Below are 14,940 nucleotides of genomic sequence, written 5' to 3'. Positions count from 1 at the left end.
GTTGGGGGAGGGGAGTATATGTGCAGGTGGGTGGATGGTTTGCTTTTATAGTAACAGCCAATAAATAGCAACTAGTATTAAAGTCATTACAAGCTTATATTTTACTGTAGTTCAGAAAATTAACCAATATGTGGAGAATATGATTTATTATTTGAGTTCCAATCCCCATTATGCATCACTATAGAAAGGGTATGGATTTTCTACAGTTCAATCACCCCGTTTACAAAATAAAGTGGCAAACGTGTAGATAATAGAAAATAGAAGATTATCCAGCTTATTCACATGGGTTTGTAGAAAAAATTAACTCTTATTCTTTACATATAGATAGTTTTAAGTTGACCTATATTTTAATTTAAAAAGCCACAGGCATTTTTAAAATATGTGTTTTTTTCTAGTATAAATATGTGTAAATTAAAGAGTGCTTTTGTATACTCTGATTCTTTTACTTCCTTTCAAATCAACTCATCCTTTCAGTGAACTTATTCAGATCATCCCCTCCAACAGATCTTTCATCTAAAATATCCTTTAGGGGCACCTGGGTGGCTCAGTGGGTTAAGGCCTCTGCCTTCGGCTCAGGTCATGATCTCAGGGTCCTGAGATCCAGCCCCACTTCGGGTGCTCTGCTCAGCAGAGAGGCTGCTTCCCTTCCTCACTCTCTGCCTGCCTCTCTGCCTACTTGTGATCTCTGTCTGTCAAATAAATAAATAAAAATCTTAAAATATATATATATATATAATTTTTTAAAAAAATAATAAAATATCCTTTAATGGCAAGAAGATTAAAAAAACAGTTGATTGCATAAATCTACAGAAACCTTTATTTGGAGCTATGGAGTAGGAAGAAGGGAAAGGAACAAATGCATAATGTGCAACCAGAATTCAGCTTCATTTTACGTTGACTGTTTTTCAAACTGTTGTACGAGGTGAATGATTACAGTATATGTGGCTCAGACATTTAGCTGAATAGCTCAAAGGCCTACCCATAAAATTTTGAAACTTTATGAATCTACATTTTTAATCATTTATTCATTATCTTGCACACATCTTAGTTTGTATTATGCTCTTTGAAATTTATAGTGGCCAAGGTCAAAGAGGTCGCTGCCTGTGTTCTCTAGGATTTTGATGGATTCCTGTCTCACATTTAGGTCTTGAATTTATTTTTGTGTATGGTGTAAGAAAGTGGTCCAGTTTCATTTTTCTGCATGTTAATGTCCAGTTGTCCCAGCACCATATATGTTAACTAACTTGAATATAGATACAATCTAAAAATAGTAAAATAACTAACTAAATAAATAAATAAAAATTATTGTTCAGAAATGTCATATATTATCTTTCCTGAATACAAATTCTTCAACAGTAAAGAGTTATAAGATAAACTATTGTGACTTTATAATCCATTACTTTTCATATAAAAAACTGTACCTTCAAAAGAGCATTATTTGTATTTTATAAAGCTGTTGACCTCCAAAAAGGCCACTAGATGTCAGTTCTGATCTACAATCCAACAGGAATGACTCATGTCTTAGAAGAGATTTCACTGCATTAAAAAGTCAATGAAAAATATTTGCTGTGATTTTACTCTTTCACAGGTGCATGAGCATTTAAATTTTCAAGATGATGATAATACGGATTTTGAGGACCAAAACACAGAAGAATTCCTTTTACAAGATACTTTCAATTTTCTCTTCTCTAATGAATCTTCACTTCCAATGTTTTCTGAGATACTTCAGGGACTTTATAGATCAGGTGTTTTTAAGGTAAATGCTTATTTTTTCAGTGACAAATTTTTTTTTCCAAGTCATTCTTGGAAAGGTGCCATTTTCTTTATTGTGTAGCTAAACAAATGGATAATGGATTTGAAATGAATTGGTATCTGTTATATTCCTCCTCTTTATAGTTTTCTGCCCTGAAGACCAAGATTATTTTATGTCTACTAAGTATGAGTAACTGATTATGATGCAGTTATGGGTTAAGATAAAGAAATTTCTAACTCCTAAGGAATGTTTGTGGATATTATGAATAATAAATATTTGATGTTATTTAGAATACTTTAAAAGGAATAGTAGAATTTTTTGAAGGCAATCTAGAAGATCAGTGAGTGTTCTAGACTGACATCAAGGGACTGAAGTTAGAATACTAATTTTTGACGAATTCACATCTGGTTAATATCTTTGCATAGCTGCTGATGATTAGGCTGTAGTCCTTCATAGGAGCATTGGTTAATTTTTATGGCGCATTAATACAAATTTTCTTAATGCATCAAAAATCTGTACAGATCATTAAGTACAGTATTATTCTCTATATATCTTTCTGTTTTAAAACCTGTATTTGGAGAATTTGGGAAAGAAGGTTGTGAAAGTTCTTACAAACACACATCCATGCTCTATGGAGAGTTTTTGGGAGAGACAGAACATGGCTTTACAGACTGCTCTTTCTCCTGGATTTTATTCATTTTTTCCTCTAGTTCTCTGTTTTCCTTCCTTAGTGAGTGGACTGTCATTAAAACTGTTAGAAACACTTGACCCGGAAGTAATGGTAAATATGTGCAACTTCTCTCAAGGATGCCTCAGAAAAAAATGAATGTGAGGAAAAAACAAACTCCAAAATTGTAATGTCCCACAGATGAGAGTCCCATGTTCACCTGTTGCTCTGATCCCTGGCACCCTAAAGCCTGAAGGAGATGCTCCCTACATTCCTAGATTGTCCCACACAGTCTACTCTCCTGGACTCATCTCCCCACCCTCACTTACCCATACACAATTGAGCAATTTCATTCAGGTCCTCTTCGTCAAGTATGGAAATTTTCTTAGAGTCAGACACTGTTGTGACAAGCTGAAGTCCCTCGGCATGATTTGGCATTAATTAGCTCAGCTGTTTTTTATAGAGTTCAAACTTCGATTGGTTTATAAAGGGGGGGGGGTAGGCAACTGGGCTAAACATGGTTTGCCTTTGTAACAATTGCTTAAGAATTGTTACTCTCCCTCCATTCTAGGGTGAAAACTATCAGAAGGAACAAAACCAATGCCTGTCTTTAGAGGAGATGAACTCAATTATGACTTTCATAAAGGAACTTGGGAACTTGGGGCAATTCCAACTGGTAAAACAAAAGTGACATTTGATTCCTCATGATTACTGACCTTATAGATCAGCCTTATTTGTTCTTTTTTCAAACTGGGTGAAGATTTTTCTTTAAGAAATAGAAAGCTTTGTAAGCTTCTTTCTTCTTTTCAGACATCTAAATATTAAAATGAGCAGAACCAATATTCTTTAAGACTTTGCAAATAATACATGACTTATTCAAGGTAAAAGGATATGAGATAAGTGTAACTGCCAGTATAGGACAGTTCTGAAGGGGAAAATGTCTATTTTTTTCTGGAGAAGTTTGCTTTTAGCTTTGGGACATGTACATGTAACAGAAATTTCTTTCTGCTCATCATGTCCTTTTTGTTTGGGTCAAATCAAATATTACTGAATGTAACCACATTTTAGAAAACAACCTAAATCTTAATTTGTTGCAACTCTATAGCAAACTTCAAAAAAGAAAATGTAAATAATTATGATAAATACTACTGGGTTTTAGCCTAAAAAATAACTGACATTTGTTTTCCTTTCTGTGTATTTTCCTGGGTTCTGTTAATTTATTGGTCAATATCAAAGGTCATTATCAATATAATTGATTACATGTGTGTTTGAATGTTCAGTATTTGCTTTGTTTCTAGTTTTGCCACTTATCTAGATGGACTATAATAGATTTCTATTTTTCCACCTAAGATTTGCTTATACAAAAAATCTTGTTAAAACAACATTTTTCAAAGTCCACTGATAATTTATTATTAATCTGTTTGGATCAAACAGTTATTTTTTACTTAAAAAAATAGCATGTATTCACATGCTACTTGTCTAAGTTATAACCAATTTACTAAGTTAATGAATGATTGCTCGGCACATGTCTTTATAATTTAATCTCATATTGTAGAGGGCTCAAAGTAAGCTTTTGCCCCAAAGATAATAATTTAATTGATGGATTATTTTAATTAATTTAAATATAGTAAGTATTACATTTGTGACAGTTGGCTCAAAACTCAACAAAGATAAAGAGAGAGGTCTCATTCTTCAGGAATTCATAATTTGAGATATTGAATGTAGAGAACATCTCTTGGTACAATGTGAAATCTGAAGAATTATTTCACAGGAAAAAGGGCAAACTCCAATTTCCTGACTCTCAGAGTAGAAAGAGGATAACCATAGATTTTCTTTTCCATGGGATTAATATCTCTTACCCTGACAAAGTTCACTTGCAACCCCAAATGATTTCCCTTCATTTTTCCTAATGCTAGAGTCACTCTTTCATTCAGCTGTTCTCAGCTATCTATAGGAAAGAGATACCCATTTTCATTCAAAGAAAAGAGAAAGAACACTTACTGCATTTGGAAATATGATCAACAGAATTAGTTCTTAATAGAAAGTGGCATTTACCTTGAAAACTGCATAGAAAAATTATATTATGATACTGACCAGTGGATTTTAAATAAATATCTGACTTTTTAAAATAGCTGAATAAGATAGAAAGCCTTCTCCATTTCTTTTAAATTATTTTCCATTACTTATTCTAATATTCTCATTTTGAATATTTCTTCTCAGCTCTTCCCATCTACTACTCCTGGGATTCGATCTTTGATGCGTGAATTTCATGATATGGCAAAGCCTGTAGGACAACCTGGTTCAGTCCTGACTCAATCCTGGTCTCTTTTAAATGTATTTGAACAGTTTCAGCTCCTGAATAAAAAGGCACAGCTACATCCACTGGAATGGTAAGATAGCCACAAATTTGAATTGTGCAATCCAAAAATTCTCTAAAGATTGATTTCAAAAGATTTTGCCTACATTAAAGAAAGTAACAAAAAGAAACATGTCCAAATATTTGTGCTCTGGAAAATAATCTTCTTTAAAGCATTGAAACCATAACAATTCTAGTGGTCTTTAAACACTGTAATAAAAACACATCCAACAGTGTTTCAAACCAACCTACTACAGAGTAATGTTTAAAATGAAAAAGTTTCAATCTCATTTCATTCTGTGATATATATCGTTGAATTCTGAGACCATCAAAAAGAATTAGGTGACTTTTTTTTTTTTTTTTAATGAACCCTCAGTCAGTGTAGAGCCCAAGATGGTATGAGCACATATTTGAGTTTTTGAGGTGTGACTTTGTTCTGGGCAAAATCTAGACAAATTTACAAATATGTCTCTCCCTGCCACAAGAATAGAACTTTTCTTTTTCAGAAGGTTTAGAATCTCAGAGGGAAACAAACATTTGTCCTCCCGTTTCCACTTCCGTTCTAATGCGAGGTGACAATGAGGTGCTGGGAGAGGGGACAGGCCAAGGGAATATATTCACATCTCCTCTAGTTGTCACAAAGGGACAGTGCCCAAGGACCTGGCTAAGTCTGCTTCTCTTTTATATGATGGAATTCAGGGACTATTTGACTTTTCTACTGCCAGGAACCTAAACCTCCTAGGGAGATGAAAGACGAAAGGGCCGTGCCATAATCACTTGTGTCTCCTGCAGGCCCTCTCAGGCAGGAATGGCTTCAGCTCTCCTGACCTGTGCTTCATTTCTCTCTGCCTCAGGAGGTCATGAAAGTATTTCCATAAGAATTTTTTTATAATTCAAAAATACAAATAATCGTGTACTTGAAGAATCCTTAGGACATTTCCCAGGATTAGAACTCACTTGAATTGCCACGACTTTATGAAGTTGGCCTTATTCAATGCTCTGAAGTAGTAAGCCTGACAGAAGCCTTTACTTGTTTGAAAAGTAGGTTTTAAATAACAGAGCTCAGTGCCCATTGGTTTGTTCTTTGCCCTCACTCAAGTCAGTCAAGTCTGTCTCACTCATCATTATCAATGCGGAAGAGCAGACTTGATTTACCAAGGAGCCAATTTAGGTACTGTTTTTAGTTTTGATTAAGCTCCCTTGAGATCTAAAAGTTTTGGGAAATTTGTTCCCCAGCAAGTTTTTCTCAAGCTCCACCTATGGTGTAAGGTTAAAGAAGGGACTTACCTTAAATTCAGAATACTGCATTTAATGCAAACCCTAAGCCTAACTGTAATGATTCCCATTAAATAAAGGAATTTATTAGTGGTCAGTGTTGGAAGTGGTCAGTCTAGAAAGGGCCAAAACTTTTTTGAATCAGATAGACCTGGATTCAAATACCCCAACCCTGGAGTTTATGAATTAAAGCAGCTAAAGTTTTGATACCTCTGAGACTTAATCTCCATATCTGTAAAAAAAGGATTACCTACCACTTGTTACTTCACAAGAATTACATAAGATAATTTCCATGTGCCATATGGTGACTGGTATGTTGCAGTCAAAGTAGGTAATAAATATTAATATGGACTTTTCATGTTTTTCTACCATCCAAAGGTCACTTTAGGATCTACAGTGGAGGGAAACATTTTTCTTTCCTTCATAGGAAAAGCAAGACAGGTTTGAAAGATTTACCCAAGTTAACCTTGGGAACATTAAATTTTAGATCTTTATCAAAAAGCAATTAGGTAAATCACTCTGAGAACATTTCCAGAAAGAATAATTCTAATTATCTTCAAATTTACCTGGGAGCATATGTATATGTAATTATCACCCATGCTGTGTTACAAGGAGGATGCGTATTAGACACGTTTTCTAGATGAGGAAACCATGCTGAGAAGGTAGGTCATTTGCTCAAGTCACAAAGCCCAGAGAAAAAGAGGAGAGATTAGGACCCTGGCCTCACATCTGTGGCCCAGTGCTTGATTCCAGTATATCCTGCAGACGGACAGGTCAGGTGTAGTCGTTCATCATTGTCCTTATTTTCACAATGGTCACCTTCAGCTTTTCTACAGAAAAAGCCAATTTTACATATCTCTGCTACCTCTGGGAAATAATGACTTCATGCTTCCTTTTATTTTTTAAAATTATTTATTTAAGTAATCTCTACACCCAATGTGAGGCCTGAAATCATGACCCTGAGATCAAGAGTCATATGCTCCCCAGACTGACCTAACCAGGAGCTCCCATTCTTCCTTCTAAATAAAGATCCTTTGCTTAGAGCAACAAAGTGAGAAAAGATAAAGTCAGAAAAGCAAAGGTTAAAAAAAGTGACCATTATGCATGTCTGTGCCCTGAGGCTTAGAATCCAGAGGTCCCCACAGAATCAGTGTAAATCTGAACAGAATGAAAATATTAAAATCAATATTTGTGCATCATCTGCTAATTTTCACTTTACTTGCAATAGAGTTGCAAATGTACTTTGCTCTCCTCATAGGCTTTCCATGAAAAAGCCACATTTTTAAAAATAAATAATTTATTCACACAATCACATAAGGAATTGCTGCGGAATGCTTTACCATACAAAGCATCTCATTCCACTAAGATAGTAACTCAGTGTATGTGCATTTCAGGATTGTATCTTTTAGGAGCTTCACTTAGAGTTTTTGCTTCACATGAATTCATAGATATTTTTTTAATTTATCCTGGCACCCAGTCAACCTTCAACTAAACATATCTCACCCCATGCTTGCTTTATCTGTTTCTTCATTCCTTGGGAGAAGGGAAATATTTTAAAGTTAGTGCTAGACATTTTTCTCTCTCGCCCCTAAATACTTCATGGTATGCATCAAAGAAAGAAAAGAGACTTACTTTACAAGTAAAACTGCAATAAAATTATCACACCTTCCCACATTAGCAATATTTTTAATTCTTTTATTCTTCGTAATTTGCTGATGTTTCTATTTTGAAGGAACTGACTATGCCTATTCATCTCTCCACCACAGTGCCCAGCACAGTATCTGGGACAATAAATATTTATAAAATGTAACTTAACACAGAGCATCTGATTTCATGCTCATAGCGTTGCTGTGAAATCAGGCCAGTGATCTGTTCTCCATTCTGCTGCAGTGGAAATGCAGAAAGAATCACAGCACAGCCCAGAAAAGTCCAATCACATCCTGTTCCGTATTCCCCGTCCTCAGGACCAGCAAGTTTTCGGTCCGTGGTTTAGATTATTTGGTCTCTACTTTGAAGAGTCAAAGAGCAATCTGGCCAAGCACTTAGTTGCATAACAGAAAAACATGAGGCAAACACACCGAGAGGAACTAACCCTTACCGTTCAGTACAGTTAGCCCGCATCTGAGGACAGAAGACGCAACAGGATCGTAGGTCGTTTTCTGCGTAGCCCCCGTACATACACGCACCCTTAGGTTGTGTGTATGTTCTTCTGAGTCTGTGCCTCAGACTTTCCAGGCCTCCGTGCTTCAAGACTGCATGCTTTTAGCCAAACAATTTCCAAAACGACTGTGTGTTCCCAACTCACTTCTGTTGGATCCACGCTATCAGAGATTGCTCACTTTTGGCCTAAAGAGTGACTTTTTGCCCTGGTTTTCTTCAAATGTGCTTCTGCTGATTAGAGATGATGAGATTTCCACCCACCTCACTTGAGGCCAGATTGCCGGTCTTGAGGAATGAAATCCAGAAAGTGTTCCTTTGTGTTCATCAAAATATCTTGTACCCACACAGGGGGAAAAAAAAAAGTGTGTTAGATGTGATTTCCATGACTTTTGTTCATTTCATTGATCCAGACTGGCTTGGCCTTGCGTTTGCAGGAATTCTTTTACAGAGAATGAGAGCATTGAAAAACCACAAGTGCCATCTGATGCAACGGGAAATAAAAAAGGTAAAAAGATACAGTCTCACTTCTTCCAAAATGAAAATAAGTATTGTGTGGCCCCCAAAATATGTTTCGCTTCCTTAGCAATCACAAATGGAAATTAAACTAGGGAATGCTATTTTCCCTCAAATTTGAAAAGATTTTCCTCTTAAAGATCATAGAGGGGCACCTGGCTGACTCAGTGGTTTAAAGTCTCTGCCTTCGGCTCAGGTCATGATCCCAGGGTCCTGGGATGGAGCCCCGCATTGGGCTCTCTGCTCAGCAGGGAGCTTGCTTCCCCCTCTCTCTTTCTGCCTGCCTGTGTCTGCCTGCTTGTGATCTCTCTCTCTGTCCAATAAATAAATAAAATCTTAAAATATATATATCATGGAGGTGGGGATTGTGTAGAGAAATAAGTATTCTCAATCCACTGGTGCTGGTATAAATTAGAGCAACCTCCCTTAAAGGGCCATGTGATGACATATAAGAAAATCCTTAAAAGTTATTCTTATAGGGGCGCCTGGGTGTAGATGGGTAAGCACCAACTCATGGTTTTCCCTCAGGTCATGATCTCAGGGTTCTGGGATCAAGCCCCCTGTCAGTGTCTGCACTCAGCTCACAGTCTGCTTGAGATTCTCTCTCCCTCTCCCCTTCTTGCTTGTGATGTCTTTCTCTCTCTCTCAAATAAATACATAAATCTTTTTTAAAGTTACTTTTACCTCAGAGAAATCTCACTCCTAGATATTCATTTTAAGGAAATAATTAATGTACACAAAAGTTTAGTTACATGACTTATTAAAAATAAATTTAAAAATTTGAACTACTTCTATTGTAATAATAGTGAATTAGATAAGTAAAGCCATAGACTTCCCATATAATACTGTAAAGCCATTCTAATATTACAGAAGCATATTTATGACATGAAAGATGTTTGTGGTGTGTTGTTAAATGAAACGATTGACTACAGGCAACATGGGCCTCGAGGAACATTAATGGCAGTTATGATTTTTTTTCCCTAGACTTACCTTTGTTTTCTCTAATTCTCTTCTTTCTAAAGAACATATGAGCTTTTGATCATAAATAAAGAAAATGTTTCTAATTTTAAGAATAAAAGATGAAAACAGATACCACATGTCTATAACTTTTTAGAAATCAAAATTTCCCTATTACAAATCAAGGTTTGATACAATACAGTGGTTCTCAGCATGTGGTCCCTAAACCAGAAATACCACATCACCTGGGAAATTTGGACCATTCCGATCTACTGAGTCAGAATCACACCTCTCTGGGTATGAGACCCAGCACTCTGTCTTGTAAGAAGTCCTTCAGATGATTCTGAGGCATGTTAAAGTTTGAGATCCACTAATTCAATAGAAGGAATTGGTAAGCCCAATGAAGATTTGGTGATAAACTGCTATTCTGAAGACTTTCTCACTCCCACCATTATTCTTTTTAAATGAACGATTTAAGCACTCTGAGTGTTTTTATTCATTCCTTTGTTCCATCAGTATGTAGTAAGGCATTTTTTAGATAGATGTTTGGTTTAATTCAGAAATTTAAGCAGTGCGAGTGGAATCAATTGGATAAAATTTCTGTAATTCTAATGATTTGGGATATTACAGTCATAAAATCAAGGTACGTTCTAGAAGGAATCTTAACAGATCACCCTAAGGCAATGGATGACATTTAAGCCACTCACTTTTCTCCCTTAAAATTTTCCTTTTTGAAATAATCATTCTCCTGAGATTTGAACCAAACAACTTCTTTTGTTTTACTGTAGCTTTCAGTTTAACGGAGTGCTGATATAAGAAAAGTTAAATCATAAAATGGTTCTACTAAATTATACTGTTTGAGATTACTGAATATATATTCTTTTTGTTTTGATTAACCATTTCCATTTTAAATTAACTTTTCTTTTTTTAGCTGTTGTTCTACGAATTATGAATGAAACCAAAGAAGTTCGCTGCAGTAACGGTGAGTTCCAATGAAAGTGTTTCGGTGGCATAATCAATAGTGAGGCACAGCCGTGGTTTGAATAAATCACCATTTTATCATATTTGGGTACTTTTATTTTTTTCTTTTCTTTCTTTCTTTTTTTAAAGAATTTATTTACTTATTTATTTGACAGAGAGAGACACAGCAAGAGAGGGAACACATGTAGGGGGAGTGGGAGAAGCAGGCTTCCTGCTGAGCAGGGAGCCTGATGCGGGACTGGATCCCAGGACCCTGGGATCAGGACCTGCGCTGAAGGCAGACGCTTAACTATGAGCCACCCAGGCTCCTGATATTTGGGTACTTTTAGACTGTAATGTATTTTAAGTAAATTTTTAGAAGTTTATGAATGAGTTGCTATCTGTCACTTTTGCTTAAGAACATTTTTAGTGTTCTATTTTGAACGTGAAATGCTATGTTGTTTATGTATTTGTTTGTTTGCTCGTTTAAGGCCAGTGACTTTCAGACTCATTTTGAGGGGTCTTCAGGGTGCTAAGTATTTGCCTTGGAGACTACTCAAGTAGATAAACTTAGCTTATCTGCTCTATACATCGATTTTTAGGGCATACACCAACCCACAGGGATTCTTTTTCCGCCATACTGTTGACATAATGGATAGTACTGGGGTTGAAAATTTTTTTTATCGATTTAGAGTTTTTAATCAGATTTTTGGTTTGTTTCCTTAAAATTCATGAATTTTTTTTACTAAGGTATAATCAAGAAAAATGGTATGTATATAATAATAATACATTTCAAGTATGTAGATTTTAAGACTTAAAAATAATTTTCTTTATATATTCTCTGGTCAGTATTATCCCAGTGTGGCCTTGTAAATATATAATTCTACAGAATCTAACTGACCTTTCCAAGGTCACAGGGCTATTAAATCTCTGAGTTGGATCACTAAGCTGGATCTTCTAGTTCTTTGTCTCAAGCTCATGAATTATCTTAATACTTTATAACAATATGATGGAAAAATAAGAGTCGCACTTAGTAGGTTTGCTTTTTGGCCACGTGTACATATATACATATATTATATACAGTGCTAAAACATACGCTGAGAAAATTCAGCCTTCCATAAAAAATCCATTCCAGTAAAACATAAAAGCTGGAAAAAATAAAATTTATGGACTGAGGTTTAATTTATTATAAATAAGAGTCTTCCAGTTTAATAAAACCTAATTTGTATCTTCTGAAAGGCAATTTAATTCATTCATTATATTTTAACAGTATCATTAAAATCAGGGCAGACTGAGAGGTTATACAATAATGTGGTTTAATAGAATCAACAAGTACATCCAATTAAAGAAAAATAGCATTTTACATAAAGTATTGCTGATCAGGAAAAATAACAGGTCTGACTTTTGCCGTTCCTTGCCTGAATTTTCCATCCAGTCTCTTCCTCCTAGAAAAATACATGCACCTCTTGGGAGACCAGTGCCCAGGCTGTAGTGAGGGAAGGACGAGGCAGTAAACCTGGAGCAAGTTGAGGGTGCGCATTTGTCAAGTCACCTCACCTCCTTGGTCTTCTCTTCTATGATGTATAAAATGAAACAACTCCCTGGGGATAATCTCACTTTTTTTGCAGTTCCCAGGTAACCTGCAGTAGAGGCGGTGAACATGTTAGATAAGCTCTTCAGCTTAGTTCATATTTTTAAATTGATAAAAATCTAGCCCTACCTGGGTCTGTGTGATTAATCTGCCTACTTTCCTGGCATGATCTAAGATTTAAGAAATAACTTGATGATGCCTCAGAACAGGTGGGATTATCCTTCAGAATCTAGGCTTTTCTTGAGTTTAATATGAGTTATGATTGTCCCTCAAGAGGGCAATAAAACTCTGTGGTTAAACGAATCCATTAAGAGCGACCAAAACTTCAAACGGCTTTCCCAAATACACTTGCCAAGTAGGTTAAGCAGCCTGCTACTGCCATAGCTCATGCTGGGTTCTCCGTGGACCTGAGGTAAGCTGGCCCGAGGCGAGCTGGCACTGAGCTGGGAAGGATGCCAAGGACACTCCAGGTGTTTGAAGGCAGCAGCACTGATGATTCAGGTGAAGATGGTATCAAGATAGCTTTTAAGCAGGGTTTTAGGACGCCGCACTTGAGCCAGAGGTGGAGAGTTTCTGATGAATCTGAAAACAAAGTGGAAAAGATTCCACTTGCTGGAATCTTGCTTAAGAGAATGATTACACATTTTGTCTCATGTGGGGCTGCGTTTCGGTGTTAAAATGGGCAAGCCCTCTGGAAACTTTCACTATGAAGTAGACTGCAAGGAAATTAACTCTCAGTGACTGTTTTATAAAAATATGTCTTCTTAAGTTAAAGTACATCTTCTGCGGTGAGTATTTTGAAAAAATAAATCTTCTTTATTCAATTAACTGGTTTTGAACATGGAAGTGTAATGCAAGCGTTTATATTCCCTTCCTACATAGGAAATGGTCCTCTCAAAAGCACATTTTGAATCTCTGGACTCCAGCCTGTTTAAAGTGTTATGTTAGGTTCGCGGTCTCCCTTTGCGTCAGATCCCATGACCAACCATAGCCTGTTTTTACTGTGCTTATCTCAGTCCTTGAACGTAGAATGTGCAGGAACAAAAATTTTTAATGAATGCATTATTTTTTTATTAACGTATAATGTATTATTTGCTTCAGGGGTACAGGTCTGTGAATCGTTATTCTTACACAATTCACAGCACTCACCGTAGCACATACCCTCCCCAATGTCCATCACCCTATTCCTCCCCTCCCCCACCCCCCAGCAACCATCAGATTGTTAAATGAATGCACTATTAATAAGAAGTTGAATTCAAACTTAAGTTCCGTGTATCGCTTCTGGCAGCGAACCCTGCCTTATCTGTTTTGTTGCCCTGTTGTTAAACATCATTGAACATTTTATTTAAAGGCAATAGAATGGTACTTTCATTTTACAGATTTCCATAGAATCCACCAGAATTTTGTTCCATTAAATACTGAAAAGTATTTTATGGAACAAAATACTTATTAATATTTCTTTGAAAAACATTCGCTAAGCTTCTTTTGAGTATTGTATTTATTCCTAAGATGTAAACAAAATAATTTAGCAGTGGCTGGTATTTATGCCTATACATGCATTTTTCTTTTTCTCTTCAAGATACTTTTGTAAAAATTGGGTTAACCATCTAGAAACACATTTTTAAATGGCTTAGAAGCAATGGTATGAAGTAATAGGCTGGGTTCTACAGCAGGATTGAGCAGAGCATAACATTTCCTTCTCATACTGTAGGACATTTTCTTGGGTTGGGGTGACTGGGGGGGGGGGATCTCGGGATGTCCTCCTGCTGTTTTTGCTTTGGAGTGTTTGGTATAATATTGAATTTCACATTCTTCACTCCACCCTACTGCCTGCAAGCTACTATATCAATTCAAAGGCAGTTTAATGACTCTCCCTATTAAGAAATTTTCCTCATTCCCTGCTGGTGCCCTTCTGTTCCCACTTCACAGAGTCATCACCCCCATTTACCAGTTGCTTGATAGATGCAATAAATGCCAAGAGAATGTTATCAATCCACTGGCGAGACGTTTTTTCCCACCTTCTCCCTGCCTTTAAACTTTTAAGAGCAGAGCAAAAACTATCACCCGTATAATCCCAACAAAAGCCAACAGCTGTTATATAAGGCAGGCACTACAAAATTTGACAAATAGAAAATCCGGCTGAAGCCACAAATCAAATATGACCAGAGTGCCCAGTGGGAGACCAGCAGTGATCATGAAGGTTGTTCAAAAGATTAAACAACAACAACAACAACCACCTTGAATCATATATGCCTTTTTTTTTTCATATATGCCTTTTTTAAAACATTTATCCGTTTCACAGTGGTCTTTTCTTTGCCATTGTTGTTTTATTTTAACAGATGACACACAATGTTCTATCAAGCAGATCCTCACACATCCACATTTGGAACTAAATCCTGAATTTAACCCGAAGATCAGGGATTACTACTCTGAAGTCCCATTTGATGTGGTCACGGTGACAATTGGAGCGGAGACTTCGAAGTGTCAGTGCAAGGTGTACCTGCATGATCGGGCAGGACCAAGGTACGGGGCTGATGACCAGGGCTGGGCGGAGACATCATAGGGAAGCAGATATTTGAAGCAACCTTTGAAGGTTCAGAAAAACTAAAGCATCAGAGCAGTTGGAGAGATCGTCAGGGTGTGGAATCCTTCCACTTTTTTGGTTTAAAAGAAAAAAAAAAAAAGAACATATCTGTGCTCTACTGATC

At 36.4% G+C, this 14,940-nt stretch overlaps 1 protein-coding gene across 4 annotated transcripts in view; it reads left to right on the top strand.

Annotated features, from left to right (window-relative positions):
• The window catches only part of CPED1 (cadherin like and PC-esterase domain containing 1), a 264,988-nt gene that overhangs the window by 125,269 nt on the left and 124,779 nt on the right, over positions 1 to 14,940 (top strand). For all 4 annotated transcript variants that reach the window (XM_059396509.1, XM_059396510.1, XM_059396511.1 and 1 more), the window contains 6 exons: positions 1,589 to 1,756; positions 2,992 to 3,096; positions 4,641 to 4,810; positions 8,646 to 8,716; positions 10,613 to 10,663; positions 14,572 to 14,755. In XM_059396509.1, the coding sequence (XP_059252492.1) occupies positions 1,589 to 1,756; positions 2,992 to 3,096; positions 4,641 to 4,810; positions 8,646 to 8,716; positions 10,613 to 10,663; positions 14,572 to 14,755 (749 nt within the window). The remainder of the gene's footprint in view (positions 1 to 1,588; positions 1,757 to 2,991; positions 3,097 to 4,640; positions 4,811 to 8,645; positions 8,717 to 10,612; positions 10,664 to 14,571; positions 14,756 to 14,940) is intronic.

Source organism: Mustela nigripes, chromosome 4, assembly GCF_022355385.1.
Source record: "Mustela nigripes isolate SB6536 chromosome 4, MUSNIG.SB6536, whole genome shotgun sequence".
Lineage (NCBI taxonomy): Eukaryota > Metazoa > Chordata > Mammalia > Carnivora > Mustelidae > Mustela > Mustela nigripes.
Note: the sequence above shows the minus strand (reverse complement) of the source record. Positions and strands in the feature narration are given on the sequence as shown.